General features: G+C 38.9%; 1 protein-coding gene and 1 pseudogene across 1 annotated transcript; one reads left to right on the top strand and one right to left on the bottom strand.

Moving 5' to 3' along the window:
- The first annotated feature begins 4,917 nt into the window (after positions 1 to 4,917).
- On the top strand, positions 4,918 to 13,393 carry LOC133731096 (G-type lectin S-receptor-like serine/threonine-protein kinase CES101; annotated as a pseudogene).
- Positions 13,394 to 13,728: 335 nt separating this feature from the next.
- LOC133728648 (G-type lectin S-receptor-like serine/threonine-protein kinase At1g67520) lies at positions 13,729 to 17,516 on the bottom strand. The gene is made up of 7 exons (XM_062156070.1): positions 15,817 to 17,516; positions 15,538 to 15,651; positions 15,246 to 15,442; positions 14,896 to 15,106; positions 14,534 to 14,771; positions 14,286 to 14,436; positions 13,729 to 14,185 (listed from the first exon to the last, which is right to left on the bottom strand). Exons 1-7 carry the CDS (start codon positions 17,171 to 17,173, stop codon positions 13,874 to 13,876), a joined length of 2,580 nt encoding a protein of 859 aa, XP_062012054.1. The 5' UTR covers positions 17,174 to 17,516; the 3' UTR covers positions 13,729 to 13,873.
- Between the last annotated feature and the right edge of the window lie 524 nt (positions 17,517 to 18,040).

Raw genomic sequence — 18,040 nt, 5'->3', positions numbered from 1 at the left:
TGGTGGAGCGTTGCTCACTTTTAAAACCGTTCTCTCAGATCAAACCTTGCCTAGACATCACAAGTACTCTTGAGTACGCCTAGAGGGAAAAAGTTAATACAATAAGTCATTTTATTGATTTAAGGCATAATTGCCATTACATAATTCTTGGAAAAGTAAAGGACTATACTAATCAAAATCTGCAGCATCCTTGTGCAATTCTTTGTCAGATTTGAAGTCCGCTATGGTGAGATTGACGTTGGCATCATCACCATCTTCTTCTATATTTTCGGCAAAATTGGCTTCATGCTCTCTGAAGTCTCTAAATGCCTTGTAATGCGCAGCCAATTGTTTGCTTGCTTTGCATTGTTTGAACCAGTGCTCACTAGATCCACATCGATGACACATGTCATTGTGATTTCCTCCCTTTAATTGAGGTGCATTGTTTGCACTTGGGTGGCGTCCCCCATAGGAGTTGGCGCCATTCCCACGGCCCTGGGTGGTTCCTCCATGTCCTGGAGCCCCACGGCCTCCTCTCCCACGTTGCCATGTATTGCCACGTGATCGTCCTTCATTCTGACGAGTACCTTCCTTTGTAGGGCGGTTATATGGACCAGAACGTCCGTTGTGTCCCTTATTCTTAGGGTTCCGCTCCTTGCGCCCTCCTTTGGGTGCATTATTATAATTCGCCTCATGAACGCTCTTAGTTCCGATAGGCCTTGAATTATAATTCTTCACGAGGATATTATCATGCTTTTCAGCTACAGACATAATAGTAATGAGCTGATGAAATCTCGTGATCCGTCTAGTATCGAATTCCGTTCGATATTGCTTTGAGAGCAAAATTGCTGAGACGGGGAAGGTGGAGAGAGTTTTCTCAATTAGTTCTTGCTCTGTGACGGGTTGTCCACAGAACCCCAACATGGTTTTGAGACGTAGAACTTCTGAATTATATTCAGCTACAGACTAACCCCACAGAACCTCATCTTGAAGTCGGCGAATCGTAGATTGCCCCATTGAACTTTCAAGTCAGGGAGGAGGGTATCCTTGATATTACCAAATCGCTCTTCTAGCGCGACCCATAATTCTCTAGCATCCTTGATTGCCATGTACTCCAATCGGAGTGATTTATCCATGTGGCGCCTCATCAAGATGAGGGCGGTGGCATTGTTCGTAGCCGTACGCTCAAATATGAGAGTAGGATTAGGAGCTTGAATTAAGGGTAGGATTCCTTTTGAAGTGAGATGGTGCTCAACATCCGTGGCCCAACTATGATATTCCGAGCCAGTTGAGGTAAGTGCAGGAAAGTCAAGTTTCGACATCCTGAAATAAGAAGAAGGAATATATTAGTTTCGGAGTTAAAACTTCCACGACAACTAAATATTAAGATTTCCGAGCTATGCTACCAAGAAATCGATTTCCAAGAAAATTGGATTAGACCGAAACAATGATGTTTATAAGGTCATAAATCGATGCTTGCGGACGCTCTTAGTCCGAAGTCTTTACGAACACTCTTAGTTCGTTTATAGCGCGAATCCCCACGATTCCGCTTTGAATCGAACCCACGTTCTATGAAAGGTGGGATGAAGAAGAAGGGAGGTTTTTAAGTCCCCGAGAAAAAGAAGAAATATTCAAATTTCAAATTTTAGGAACTTCAAAACTTACTCTTTTGAATACTTACTTTTTGGTTTTGGATCACGCGCGTGTCGATGCAGGCGTGATGGAACGAAGCGAGTCGAGTAAAGGTGTGCAGTGGTGCGCGGCAGCAGGGGCTGCAGTGGCAGCGAGTTGCAGGTGTGCTGCAGGGGCAGCAGGGGGTGCAGGGGCTACGGGCGCGAAGTAGGCAGGCCGGTTGCGGGGCAGCAGTCGGTGCGGGCAAGGCAGCAGCGAACGTAGGTGTGCGTAGGGGCTGCGGGGGCAGGTGTGCGCGGGGCAGCAGGGGCTGCAGAGGTGCGCGCAGGGCAGCAGGGGCTGCGGAGGCGTGCGGGGCAGCAGGGGCTGCAGCGGTGGCTAGCACGGGCTAGGAGCTGCGGCAGTTTTGGTGATAGGGATTTCTTTTCGGGTTTTGGCTTTTGCTTTTTGTGGCTAGAGTCGTGCTGATAACGTGTTTAAGTATATTGGTATTGAGAGAGATTGATGAGAGAAGTGTATTTCATTATAGAGAATAGGAGCCCTATATATAGGGATTACAAGTGCATAATCTAAGAGTACAAGGATTCCTTATCTAACTTGGAGTAGGAAACCTCTCCTATTACAACTATAGAACTTATCCTAGTTTGACTAGGCACACTAAGTGTCAATATCCTTCAACAGTGTCAAATTTATACAGTAAATTTAGGCATATAATGTCATGAACCAGAAGTTCATTGAACCAAATACACTATTTGGCATGATCGATTACGTCATCTTTTGTCTACCATGTTGCATGGAATCACTTACAAGTTTGATGACTACTAATCTTACTCACAAGCAAATTATTTATTTACCGCATATTTGCGAGTTGTCACTTTAATGAGACAATCCTCCTGCCATGAGGGGGAGAAAGATTGTTCCAGAAGAACGATATGAATTGGTGTGAGATATTTATCCACCGTCTCATTTTGACTTCGAGAAATATCAAAACTAGTGAATTGATAAAAGAAAGTGACAAAATTATATGCTAAATGCAAAGGCATCTGCTTGGGTTAAAGTCCTTGAGATCGACCATATTAATACAAACAATGTAAACTCCATTTGATTTGTGGGATGCAAGTGTATCCAATTGACATGGTTCTCCTGAAGAGAATGTCATTAAACAATATCACAGCTCCTAATATGGCTACACATACAGAGGGTGTAGGTACTCCATTAGAAAATGGTGTCTTAGTGATACAATAATAAATCAATATGGTTGATGCTAATGAATAAAGCATGTTTTGACCTAAATCTTGGTTTGGGTTCGCCACCAACCAATGAGCATCTTCACTCCAAAGAAAGTGATAAATTTTTGAACGCCTCTTTTGATCATGGTCAAAATAAGACAGTCTTCTCGCCGTTAGGGGGAGGAAAGACTACTGTCATTTAAATAACGGCGTGAATTTATGTGGAATATATCCACCAGGTCTAAAGTTATAAGCTTCCAAAGAGGGGAGTTCATACAAGCCCTATAACGCTCTACATGAGATTATAAGTAAAAAGATCCACATTCTTTACATAATTCATCTATGAGAGATGATTGTCCTAGAAGTGACAATATATGCCCCAGAAGTGGCATGGGTACCCAATATCAATAAGCTTATTATAGTTAATGCATGCATATAAAAATGTGTGGAATCTATGATTGTTGATCATCGATGATAATTTACATTTGGTAGCTACCAAAAATCTTTTAAGGGCTGTATGGATGTATACCACGTTTCATTATGAATGTCGACAAAGTATATTACTGGCCAAATTGGAAAGAGGCAATTCCAATGAAATTGAATATTTGAAACGTGATCAAATACTTAGACCTTTAACTCTACAAGTTACAAAAGGGTATTTACTAAAGTGAAGATAAATCACTATGACACAATGTCTATTTATAGAGACATGAGATTATGAATATCTTCCCTTATATGAATGACAATTTTCTATAAGTACAGTGTTACACATAGCTGTTATATTGACGAGAGATTTATGGCACTTTGTCATCATATATTATGAAGATCTTAAAGACACATTGCTAAAAGCAAAGTGTCATTATAAGCGCATTGCTTATCAAATCCTTGAAGGATTCAAAATGCAAGACCATGAATGGTTGAAAGAGCCTGAAGCTCACTTATGGAATCAATGAGTCTTAAGCTAGCTCATATGTACTCATTTCGTTCTAGTCAACGAGATCTAAATTGCCTTAATGAGTACTATGACTGGACTACTATCAAATTCGAATTATGATTATAATGTTGCAACATATTCTAACTTTCGCAAAGTTATGAATTACTTAGAGCTCTTGAAGAGCTTATATGAGACATATCAATACACAAAGATATTGATGTGTATGGCTAGGTATGCCATGATGATTTTTCAATGTCTTAAACTATACAAAGTTAAATGTGTCAATTTCTTTATATTGTTTAGCTATTACTTTGTGTATGAATTTCAGCATATGAGATTGTTTCTAACCTTATCATATGAGGTAAGGCTTATTGAAAATCGTCTAGCTTTGTTGGTATTGCTTAACCTTTGCAGGTATGAAAATTTGTGATGAGCCCCTACATGCAAAGCACACATGGTCTCACTTCAGTGATAGACACATCAAACTACTATACATGGTACATGTAGCTTATCGCATACATGAATGAGGCTTGCAACAATTAGGGGGAGATTCTCATCAGGGGGAGCATCCAGAAGCATGCTACCTAGGACATATGCGCGTTGTGCTCTTTTTGTCTTTCGACCAGGGTTATTTTTGTCCAACTGGGTTTTTGTTACCTGGCAAGGTTTTTAACGAGGCAACAATAAGCGCGTCCAATATTATCATTCATTGGTGGACATCCAAGGGGGAGTGTTGTAAATATTATTATCTATATGGCTGTCCACGTAAATACTCATTAGTTGTGTACTTTGATGTAAACCCTACCTCTATATAAATGATGCCAATGAGACTGAATGAGGACACTTCTACTTCCTCCTAACTATTCTCTCTTTATCTTTTCTCTACTTTATAACATCAAGTATGTTTTGAAAGATGTGTTATTATATATATTTGGAAAAAGATTGTGTTATTCCTAGAAGATTACTTAAATGAGTTTAATTTGTTAGTTAATAAAATTTGACCCTCCTAAATAAGATTTTTGGCTACGTCACTGTCTACTAATACGAAGAATAGGAAGGAAATTACTACTTTCAGGTATATTCTTTAAACATTATGTATGCAGCCTGTTATTAAAGATTTCAATATTTCATATATTGTGTCAAATGTCAATTATATGCACTACATATACGTACCGCCGAAATGGGGCAAGGGTTCAGGAAATTTTTACATTGTTGAAACCTAATATACCCACTCATGAGAATGGACTTGAAAACGATGGAAAGATGGAACATGATATAAGCGTTTTCAGCTACACATCTGTTCTGGCTGCCACACGCAACTTCTTCGATGAAAACAAGCTCGGTGAAAGGGGGTTGGATCTGTTTATCAGGTGATCTAGATCTTAAGGCCCTTTGTAGTTTATATATTCTACCTATAATAGGAGCTGAAAACTATATATACATAGTGATTTTTTTCACTCTGAGATAACTAAGAAATGTACATAGTGATAGTTGATAGGGTGACATATTATGCATGGTTTATCCATTCAAGGAAAATTGGTGACGGGACAAGAAATAGCAGTGAAGAAGCTTTCAAAAAATTCAAAGCAAGGAGCCCTAGAGTTTGAGAATGAATTGATACTCGTATATGAACTCCAACATACTAACCTTGTTCGGCTTTTTGGATTTTGCATTCATATATGGTGAAGAGAGGATGTTGATATATGAGTACATGCCAAACAAAAGTCTGGACTACTTTTTATTTCGTACATTACTTACCAATCTGATAATTTGTTAAATCTACATATTTGACAAATTCAAACAAAAGTGTACTACTAGATTGGAAAAAGCGCTTCAACATAATTGAAAGAGTTGCTCAAGGATTGCTTTACTTTCAAAAATAATCCGGAATGAGGTCGAGTGATTCATAGAGATTTGAAAGCCAGTAATATTCTACTCGATGAAAGCATGAATCCAAGAATTTTTGAACATATATAATTGAAGGAGTTGCTCAAAGATTGCTTTCCTTGCACAAATACTCCAGAATGAGAGTGATTCATAGCTAGAGATTTGCAAGCCAACAATATTCTACTCAATGAAAGCGTGAATCCAAGAATTTCTTATTTTGGTATGGCGAGGACTTTCACACAAAATGAACTGGAAGCAAATACTAAGAGGATTGTTAGGACATAGTAAGTAAAACACCACTTTCTTATCATAGTTAATATCTTTCGATTTTTTGTTGTTAGAAGGGGGTTTTTGACTCTTAGAAAGTTTCTTTTTGAGTAGAGAATGATATGACACTTAATGAAATTTTTACTGTTCAATATTTGGTACAGTGGTTACAGTAGAAAAGAATATTTCAATTCAGGGTTAATTCGATGATTCTATTCATCCCCCAATGGGGGTATATATACAAGTACAAAGGAGTAGTCTAACTCTAATTGGAAACTATCTTTCCATAATTACATGATATCCTAATTAAATAAAATCCTAATTACATACAGATTTACAGCGATTCTACACTCCCCCTCAAGTTGGTGCATAGATGTCTATCATGCCCAACTTGCCAACCAAGCTGTCAAATATCTTCCTTGACACTCCTTTAGTAAGAACATCAGCTAATTGGCCCTCTGAGTTTACAAATGGAAAGCGAATAACCTTTCTGTCAAGATTTTCTTTAATAAAATGACGGTCAACCTCCACATGTTTTGTTCTATCATGCTGAACTGGATTATGTGCAATCTCAATGGCATCTGTATTATCCCAATGCAAATCCATAGGCTTTCTAAGCTTGTAACCCAGGTCTTTCAAGACATTACAAATCCACAACATTTCACAGACTCTATGTGCCATACCTCGGAATTCAGCTTCTGCACTTGATCTGACAACGACTTTTTGCTTTTTGCTATGCCAAGTGACAAGGTTCCCTCCAACAAAAGTGAAGTACTCAGATGTAGAACGTCTGTCAGTTTTATCACCAGCCCAATCTGCATATGTGTACCCAACAACTTCCAATTCATCTTTTTTCTGAAATGTAACCTTTTACCTGGCGCCATCTTCAAGTACCTCAAAATACGAAAGACTACATCCATATGCTCTTCACTAGGACAATGCATAAATTGACTAACAACACTCACAACATAAGCAATATCAGGTCTAGTATGTGAAAGATAAATCAACATTCCTACAAGACGTTGATACCTCCCTTTATCAGTTGGAACTTGATTAGGATAGATAGCAAGTTCGTGATTCATCTCAATGGGTGTCTCGATGGGTCTGCAGTCCAGCATCCCCGTTTTAGCAAGTAAATCAAGAACATATTTCCTCTGTGAAAGTGAAATCTCCTTCTTCGATCTTGCAACTTCAATACCCAAAAAATACTTCAGTTGTCCCAGATCCTTCATTTCAAACTCCTTTGACAAATACTTTTGCAATTCATTTATCTCTTTCAGATTATCCCCCGTAACAATCATGTCATCAACATACACAATAAGAGCTGTAATCTTACCATTCTTGCGCTTGATGAACAAGGTATGGTCAGAATTGCTCTGTCTATATCCAAAGGCTCTCATGGACTTTGAAAATCTTCCAAACCAAGCTCTTGGAGACTGCTTCAGGCCATACAAAGACTTCTTCAATTTACACACCTTGCCAACGTCACTTGGGTAATTCTTAACACCTGGGGTCACATCCATGTACGCTTCTTCCTCCAAATTCCTATTAAGAAACGCATTCTTCACATCAAACTGGTGCAAGGGACAATCTTTGTTTGCTGCAAGTGAGATTAGAATCCGGACAGTATTGATCTTTGCCACATGTTCAAAAGTCTACTCATAATCAATCCCATAGCGTTGTGTATATCCCTTAGCAACCAACCTCGCCTTGTATCTATTAATAGTTCCATCTGCATTAAGCTTCACAGTAAATACCCAACGACATCCTACAGTCTTCTTTCCAACCAGCATAGGTACTAGCTCCCATGTTGCATTCTTTTGAAGAGCTTCCAATTCTTCTTTCATCGCCTTTGTCCATTTTGGATCCGTCAATGCATCCTGCACGTTACTAGGAATAGATACAGTAAATAATTGATCAACAACAAGTGCATGTGACCTAGAAATCCTATGGTTAGACATAAAATTAGCTATAGGGTATTTAGCTTTGGGTTTGATATATGGTTCATATTATTTCTTAGAAATTCCCTTGGTAACCCTTTGTGATTTCCTAGGTTCAACACTTTCTAACCCAGAAGACTTATTAATGTTTAGGGGTACTTGAGGTGGATCATTCTTACCGGGATCTTCAGTTGGTGATGCAGAAGGGGGAATATCTTGTGTGTGTGCTTCAGATACGTCTTGATTTTGATTCAAACTATCCAGAAAAGTCGTCTCAGGAAATGATTGATCGTTAGGGACTAAAGGATCAATCGTTCGGCTACTGAAAATTTATGCCTGTTGAAGCGATCGATCGCTTGAACCTTGCGATCGATCGTTTTGTCCACTGCGAAACGATTTATCGTCAGGTTCAAACGAACGATCGTTTTTGGTTGTTTCAAAATTTCTACCTTCAAATCGTTCCTCCAAATTTTCGAAGTCTTCAAAGACATCAAAATCAATAATAGAAAGAGGATTCCCTTCACAACCTCTCTCCCCCTGAAGGGAAGACTAAGAATCTCCCCCTGAGTAATATGGCTCAGATTCACGGAATGAGACATCAAGAGATATATGTATGATTACATGCATTTATATGCACGTAATTGCATTCAAAACATGTGAATTAAGCTAATCCTTAAGTTAATTAACATGTAATTAATTTATTTTTATTTATTTTTTAGAAAATAAGCGGAGTTGCAGAAATCAAGTGGAAATGGTGCAAAATTGTGCAAATTGAATCTTTCGACAAAAAGACGAAATTGGTGACACCGGTCAACTGCAATCAACTGAGGTGTCTTGAGATTGTGGGACGTGAAAAAGAAAACAAACAAAAAATGAAGAAAAGAGGAAAAGAAATGTTGCTTAGTTAATTAATCAAATGATTAATAACTTAATTAATCAAGCTAACAATGAACTAGCACCCACATGTAGCATGCAGTTTTGTTTTCTTTGACCAATTATTCATTTCTGTCCTTACTCTCTCAGCCTATTCCATTTTGTTTCTCTTGCATTCATAGCCACCGATCCATCCTAATCCTCTTTTCTCAGCCTTTAGATCACATCACCACAACCTCATATATATAGAGGACCAGCCCTATTCACTAGAGAGGGAGACGAACAACAGCCGCACCACTAAAAATAGAGGCAGCCCTTTGAGCTACTCTCTTTCATATTCTTCCCCTCCATTTTTTCTCTTCTCTTTCTATTTTATTTTGAGATTTGAAGGACTACTCACACAAAGCTTCAAGGATCCATAAAGGGGCTCAACCTATACAAGATTCAATATTTGGGTATTTTGTGGGAGTTGTAATTCAAGGCTAGTCATGCTAACTTTTTAGCTATTTGTGACTATCCTTGTTTTCTCCTACACTTCTCTACTCTTTGCTATTTGAATTTTGTAATCTTGATGTCTATGCTTATGGGTTGTGACTAATTTCCTTGTTGGGGGTTAGGGTTGTGTGCCCTAACCCAAATCTTGTGTAAAAGATGTTTAATTTAATGTAATGATGCAATTTTCATATGATGGATGCTTACATCAATTATTGTTGGGTTGAAATGCATGTCTAGGAGCCTAGTCAACTCTAGGGTATGTATTTTGAGCATGTCTAGGACAGAGTTAGAGGCTTGACCCCCTCTAATTCCTAAGCTAGAAACCTTCAATTTCGTATTCGAGGGGTTATAAGCATGGTGATTTACACCCGTTGGGTGATTGCGCGGGCGGGTCGCTTAGTAGTCTAATTCTTCGACCTCTAGGCCTCTTGATGTGAATTAGTGACCTTGAACAGGCTCTAATTCATGCCAAGTGAGTTCCTACGACCCTTGAACCGGAGTAGGAATACCATGAAAGGGAATTTCGGTCCTTGAGCCTTGAGCCGCTTTGGATAGCACTACCGCCAAAGTAGGAAATTTGCATCTACATTATATTAGCTTTTGACACATAAGATTTGGGTGAAGGAGCCCTAGCACCCGACATTCCCATTTATTTGGTTACACTTTTATTAATTTCTTTACATTTCATTACATTTTATTAATCTAAAATTCTCTCTCAAAATATTGAAACTCCGACTCATTGTAAATAACCACCACTAGACTCTTAGTTTTGATTAGGCTTTGGTGAAAACCAAGGCCGAGCATTACTAAGGCTTGGTGTCTTAGAGTAGAATTTTTGTTTATTTTGTTCTTCTTTTGCATGCTAAGTGACTTTAGTTCCGACTACCCAAGGATTGTGGGTTAGCCACTAATCCCCGTGGGACGATAACTTTTGGCATAATATTTCTCTATCTTGACAACGATACGTACGCTTGCGTAAATGTGTATCAAGTCAATGTACTATATTGGTGAGTGGATCATAACATCTGTAGCCCTTCTGAAACTCTGCATAACCCACAAAAATACACTTCTTTGCACGGGGATCAAGTTTGCTCCGTTGTGAATTTGGTATGTGGACATAAGCTGTACACCCAAACACTCGGGGCTCCAAATTAGGCATAGAGGGGATGGTTAAAAATGTATGAAGCTTTTGATAAGGATTCTGAAACTCAATTACCCGTGAAGGAGTACGGTTGATGAGATATGCTGCTAATTTCACTGCTTCTCCCCAATAGGATCGAGGTACATTCATGCCAAATAAGGAAGCACGAACAGCTTCCATCAACTGCCTGTTCTTCCGTTCTGCTAATCCATTCTGTTGAGGAGTATAAGAATTGGAGGTTTGATGACGAATTCCATGTGACCGGAAAAACTCAATCATAGGGCCATTCACAAACTCTCCACCATTGTCAGACTGAAACACTCTGATGGATTTTTGATACTGAGTTGCCACCATTTTGTGAAATTCGGTAAACATCCCAAATATATCACTCTTATTCTTCAGTAATGATACCCATGTCATGCAAGTACAATCATCAATAAACGTTACATAATATTGAGCTCCAGAGAGAAGGAATTTTCGCAGGACCCCAGACATCAGAGTAAATTTTCATAAAAGGAACATGACTTTTATTAAGACGTGGTGAATATGAAACACGGTGGCTCTTGCCCAGTTCACAAATATCACAATGGAAATCCAAATCACTGACAATACAAAACAAATGAGGTTTAAGATAAATAAAAGATAGATGACCTAAACGGCGATGCCATAACCATACTGCTTCCTTCGCATTCTCTACCCCATTGATTTGATTAGCTCGCCCCAAAAGATGCTTCTGGTTCTCTCCAGTCTCTGTCAGATCCAGGTAGTACAATTTCCCCTTCTAACACCATAACCAAGAATCCGCCAAGTCAGAATGTCCTGAAACACACAGAAAGACGGATAAAAGGTCACAATACATGCAAGAGCTAAAATAATTTGACCAACAGACAAGAGATTATAAGCTAGTGATGGAACAACTAAGACAGATTCAAGGGTTAAGGTATCAAATAAAGCAATAGAACCTTCTCCGGTGACCGGAGTTAGAGTACCATCAGCAGTAGAGACAACATTTTGAGGGGAATGTCTAGGGTTTTTCACAAGATTAGGGTCATTGGTCATATGATCAAATGTGCGCACCTATATCAATTATCCATGTATTATTCAAAGTAACCTTACCCTTCATATCTGATTGCGCTACATTAGCGGAGGCATTGCCTAGATGTTCTTCCTCTGTAGTAGCAATGACGGCCTTGCCCAGATTCTTTCGCGGTTTCTTGGCGAAGTCCCACCAATCAGGGTAACCAATCACTTCATAGCACCGCTCCTTGCTGTGACCTATAGTTCCCCACAAACAATGCACTTTCTGTTTGCATATGGATTTGGTTTACCTAGAGGACGACGTGGAGAAGGACCTGAGAAGCTTGGAGGAGGACTTGGTTTGAGTTGGATAGCCATAACAGAAGATTCGGTAGGTATTGAATGCCCCATAGCATGTTGCTCTGATTGCACCTTGCGAATGTAAGCATAGCTTTACTCCAAAGAGAATTTAGGTTCCTTGCGCAGGATTTCTCCATGCACCTGATCATACTCTGGGTCAAGTCCACTAAAAAACATGTGAACACGCATCCGGGACATCGCTGAGGTCTCTTGAACTACAGCTGCAACATTATCATTTTGAGAGGCCACCCTTTGATCAATCTCCTGGAACATCGCCACTAACTCATTATAGTAAGTAGGAATGGGCCATCCATTTTGCTTTACTTCAAAACACTTCTTGTTCAATTCAAAGATCCAGGTTTCATCATAATCATCATAAAAAGTTTTCTCTACAGCTTCCCAAATATCTTTTGCTGTAGGAAGACGAATATACATGTTCATAAGAGAGGACTCCATGGAGTCAATGAGCCAACTTTTCACCTTTTCATTGTCCGTGGCCCAAGCTTCATACTCTGCAAATTCATGGCGGGTTCAGCCTTCACTCCGGTCAGATAACCAACCTTCCCTCGTGCTCCAATGCGCATCCGCATGAGAGGAGCCCATATGGTGTAGTTGGATTCATTCAAGACAACACTTGTTGGGAACGCAGAGTTGTCTTGTTGGGTGGTGTAGTGGTGATGGATGACTTGTGAGGATGACACCATTGCCTTCTCGGGATTTGACTGTTTGCCTTCAATTACAGGTCCGACCATTGAGGAATTCGGGATTTTTGCAGGACTGGGTTTTCTAGGGTTTCAAGATGGATCTGATTTATTTATTTATTTATTTTCAAAAAAAAAAAGGTAGGGTTATGGTGGTTTGAAATTCAGAGATGGTTTGATTTCAATGGTGGTGGTACGCAGTGGTTTGTGGTTTTTTTTGGGATTCAGGATTCAAATAATGCAGTGCAAGTTCAAAGGATTGAACCTCCTCTTATACCAAGTTGAAAAGAATATTTCAATTCAGGGTTAATTCGATGATTCTATTCATCCCACAATGGGGGTATATATACAAGTACAAAGGAGTAGTCTAACTCTAATAGGAAACAATATTTCCATAATTACAGGATATCCTAATTAAATAAAATCCTAATTACATACAGATTTACAGCGATTTTACAGTTACATGTCACCTGAGTATGTCTTTGGAGGGACCTTCTCCGTAAAGTTCGATGTGTACAGTTTTGGAGTCTTAATGCTTGAAATCATAAGTGGTAGGAGAAACAATAAAAACTTCCACGATGATGATTGCGTGCTCACTTTAGCATGATATGTATGTCCCTTATTAAAATTTTTGTGTGATATACTGATATATGCTTCTTCTTTTTTGCGCTTTTTCTGATATGTCAATATTACTTCTGCTTCTGCAGACATGGGAGCTATGGAAAAAAGGTGCAGCGCTAGAGCTGATCGATCCAATACTAGGCAATTCCTGTGATGAGGATCAATTGTTAAGATGCATCCATGCCGGTCTGCTCTGTGTGGAAGAGAATGCAACCGATCGGTTGAACATGTCGGATCTCATATCTATGTTGACAAATAAAAGCGTGCCTTTACCTAAACCAACAAAGCCACCATTTTGTACAAAGAGAAATGTCTGATTTTGCTGCCCGTTAAAGCTACTAATCAACACACATCATATGCTGATTGTAGTTTATGTAATTGGCATCAAATATGTACTTACAACAAAGTGGGTCAGCGAAAATATGTTTTGGGGTTTATCGCGGCATTCCACTTTTTAACATTTTTTCATACTTCACTCCACTCCACTATTAAGCAATAAGAAGTGGAGTGCAAATGAAAACGAAGTGTCAAAAAACTCAAAATCACTACATTATGAAGTTAGTGTCTTTGAATTCTCTATTAATACCACTCAATTTTTTTTCTCCTGTTTTGTCGATGGGCTCAAATGAATAAAACCCAAATCAGCATGCAACAGGCCCAGTATGAAACTAAAAACTGATATTACAATTGAAGCTTCTGCTTTGTTTAAATTTATGTTTTTCAGAAACGATGCGATGCAATCTCAAGACCTACAATGAGCTAGAACTCATCAACAATGTACTAGTGCCTCTAAGGCTTTAACGTCCATCACAATCAGAAATGGTCAGATCATTTACAGATAAAATTTGTGGCTCCTTTTCAACTATACTACTGGTGACCGCATGCCTATCTGTAGAAAATGCTGGCTTTGTAGGTGCAGGTAATCGTGAGCTTTCATTTGTCAACGCGGAGAGCACATCTGACATGGTAGGTCGATTCGCTGCACTATCCTCCACGCATAGAAGACCAACTTGAACGCATCTTAACAGTTGATCTTCGTTAGTAGACGAATCAGCTAGTGTTGGATCCATTAGTTGTAGCCCTGCGCCTTCTTTCCACAACTCCCATGCCTGAAATTATCCAGATCATATTAGTTGATTTAGGATGACAGAATGATGGAATACTATAGCTATATAAAGTCATAAGTGTGCTGAGAGTTGTTTGACATACATATCCTACTAAATTGATGGCACGATCATCATTGTAGAAGCTATTGTTTCTCCTACCACTTATGATTTCAAGCACTAACACTCCAAAACTGTAGACATCGGATTTTGTAGAGAAAATTCCTTCCATTGCATACTCAGGAGGCATGTAACCACTACACCAGATAGAAATGAATTCTTTCTTTATCAGCATAAATCTACATATACCATGGCTAGCTACCAAAAGCAAAAGATAAGCACATGTTTATTTACCGTGTCCCAACAATCCTACTAGTATTTGCTTCCAGGTCATTAATGGAGAAAATCCTTGCCATACCAAAATCTGAAATTTTGGGGTTCATATTTTCATCAAGTAGTACGTTACTAGCTTTTAGATCTCTATGAATTACTCTTGTTCTTGAGAATTTGTGCAAATAAAGCAATCCTTGAGCGATTCCTTCAATTATGCTGAAACGCTTGCTCCAATCTAGAAAAACACCTCTGATTGAATCTGGTCAATATTCAGAGGTTCAAAATTAGATGACACAGAAATAGATGTATACAAAGAGAAAATGGCAAAAATTAGCTATGAATCTGGTCAATATGTTGAAAAAACTCATAGTCTACTGAAGTACCAAATAAAAGGTAGTCCAGACTTTTGTTTGGCATGTACTCATATATCAACATCCTCTCTTCACCGTGAATGCAGAATCCAAAAAGCTGGACAAGGTTTGTATGTTGAAGTTCATGTATGAGGATCAATTCATTCTTAAACTCTAGTGTTCCTTGCCCTGAACATTTTGAAAGCCTCTTCACAGCTACTTCTTGTCCCGTTGCCAATTTTCCCTGATAAATTAATCATATATCCATCATAATACGTTACTGGATCATCAAAAATCATATTTCTAATGAGTTTAATAGATGAAAAACTAAATGAAGACTACTACAAGTCTTAAGCTTCTAACATAGACAGAAAATAAATGACCTTATAAACAGGTCCAAAGCCCCCTTCTCCAAGCTTGTTTTCTTCAGCGAAGTTGATTGTGGCAGCCATTACAGATGCATAGCTAAATACGCTCAAGTCATGTCCCATCTTTCCATCATTTTGAAGTCCATTCAAATCAGTCGGCCTCCTAGGATTCCTGAAGTTAAGCAATTGATTCTGGTCGATCTCACCCTCACCTATTAAGAGGATTGAAATTTCAATTTGCAATCGTCAAAGATGTGAAGTTGGACCTGGCTAACAAGCGCACATCATGCTTAAGTAGAGTATATACCTGAAAGTTTAGATTTTCTTCCTCTTCTTCGTAGATAGCACAAGATGGAAAAGGCCATTATCACTAGAGCAGCACTAATAGCAACCCCAATCCAAATCCATTTATGCGTTGCACCTAGAGAGTAACCAATAATATTCTATTTGTTAAAGTGACAACTAATCAATGAGCTATATATTTAATTTTGACAAAGATTTAATTTCACTACATTCCATTTATATGCAGACATGCTAACAGAACGTGCATCAAGCTCAATTATTAGACAGAATTAGTGGAGCTTACCACTTTTGCTTGGTGGTGACTTTGGCGGTGGTGATTTTGTTGTTGGCATTAGCTTTGTCAAAACCAAATTGCTTGCATTACCAGGTTGAGTGCGGTCTTCAACGAACTCACAGTCCACACTCCAAAATCGGCATCCTGTCTGATTATCAAATAGAAAGTCGAATCCAAGGCAGTCACAGTCTTGCAAACAAGTATTGTTACAGTTAATACTAGTACCACTGTGACTTCCATTTGATACAAAGTTGAGCGAGTATGGGCATCTTGAAGTTGAACTCGAGGTGATTGGTTTAAAGGAACCTTTTTTTAGCCCAAATGGACTGCCGACATCTGCCATACAAGTGGTTGGCCGGCTAGTTGTCTGGCACCCTACTCCATCTGTGTTGTAGCCTCCACACTGATCTGCTCGTGCAATATCAATTCCCGATCCATAATAATTAAAAAGCTTCCCATAATAATTTAGAATCCATTCTGGTAACTCATATGGACCATCTTCAGAAGTGTAAGTGAGGTAGTCTTCATTCTCATTTGAAACAATGCTAAACTTGTAGCTAACCTTTGCATTCGGCAAAATGTTTTGGAATCTGTTGTTTGTAGCACTATAGTTTCCGCTTCTCCAATAAACCACCCCTTCTCTCCGAATTTCCAATTGGCGGGCAGTTGGGTCCCAATCTAGGATGAAAGGCCCCGGCGGTGGGTAGTTAACGGATGTCCATGATGTAAGAGACCAAATGTGCCCATTGCTACGGTTGACACCTAACTTCATGCCTGGTAAAAAGGTATCTGCTGGATAATCAAAACTTTGCCACCACACCTGCTTCGTTGATCCATCGGAGTTCAACTCTTGTAGGATAAAATTGCCAGAATCTGACAGAGTAGCCGCAACATTACTACTACTTTTTGGCGCGGAGCCAAGCACTATAGGAGGATCGCCACCGCCACCTTCGTTGTCTGTAATGATTTTTAATGTGTTGTTGGAGTCCAAGGTAAGAACTCCAAAAGGGTATAAAACAGGCGAGTCTCGGTTGCCAACCCAAGCCTTATTCGCACCACTTACATTGTACCGCCTAATATATAGATAGCTGTAGTTGGAACTTGAACTGAGGGGCAAGAAAAGCAAAGTGAACTTCCCAGTGGTGGAAACTAAAGCGCTTGAGGAATTGAGAGTGTCGCCTATTTTGAGTCTGTCCCCAATATTGTCTGCTGCAGCAGCAACATGACAATTCCACAAGCTTGAAAGAATGATCAGGAAGAAAATTAAGAGTTGATCAAACCTAAAACCATGGTTGATGATCAGAAGATACTTTTCTTTCTCCTGATGTTCTTGAAAACCAGCAAACATGATCATCACATTAACCATGATTAAGGTCAAGTATTGTCTACTGCCCAAAATGCCTTAGAAAATCATAATTTATAGTGCAATACCAATTATAAAAATGAAATCTATCTTCTACTTTCATGACGTGCCAAACAAGATGACGCAGTCGGAAGTAACCTGGGTTTACAAGCAATAAACCCTCAATAAGAAGCTTGTAAACCCTCAATAAGAATTCTGGAGTCCACTAGAGATAAATGAGAAAACTCTCAATCTATCTTCAACTTTCATGACGTGCCAAACAAGATGACGCAGTTGGAAGTAACCTGGGTTTACAAGCAATAAACCCTCAATAAGAAGCTTGTAAACCCTCAATAAGAATTCTGGAGTCCACTTGTAAACCCTCAATAAGAATTCTGGAGTCCACCAGAGATAAATGAGAAAACTCTCAATTTGATTGATAATTTGACGAAAGATAAGTTCTGCAAGCATTTAAGGTTGCTTATATATATATGGGAAAAGAAACTCTAGGGCGACTAAGAATGAAACCTACAAAACAAATCCAAAACAAATTAGAAAACCGAAAATTCTGAAAAATAGTAAATTGCAGTTTTGAGGCCCGAAACGATCCCGAAAGCCCGAAAAAGCCCACATGTCGTGGCAAAGCCCACACGGGTGGTTTTTGATTCTATTGGAGTAAGTGAATTATTTCTGAATGATTGCAAGGATAAGCAATAGAAAAGTTTGTTTTCTTGTACTATTTAAATTAAATTGACATTGTATTGTGTGACTATCTTTAAACTTCTCTTCAATGCTAGGAAAGGTTTTTGAAAACATTGATAAGTGATCAATTTGGGAAGCCAATTCCAACTCTGAACTAGGTTTGCATCATATACTTTGTTTCGAGTGAAG

Source organism: Rosa rugosa, chromosome 2 (genome assembly GCF_958449725.1).
Source record: "Rosa rugosa chromosome 2, drRosRugo1.1, whole genome shotgun sequence".
Classification (NCBI taxonomy): domain Eukaryota; kingdom Viridiplantae; phylum Streptophyta; class Magnoliopsida; order Rosales; family Rosaceae; genus Rosa; species Rosa rugosa.
Note: the sequence above shows the minus strand (reverse complement) of the source record. Positions and strands in the feature narration are given on the sequence as shown.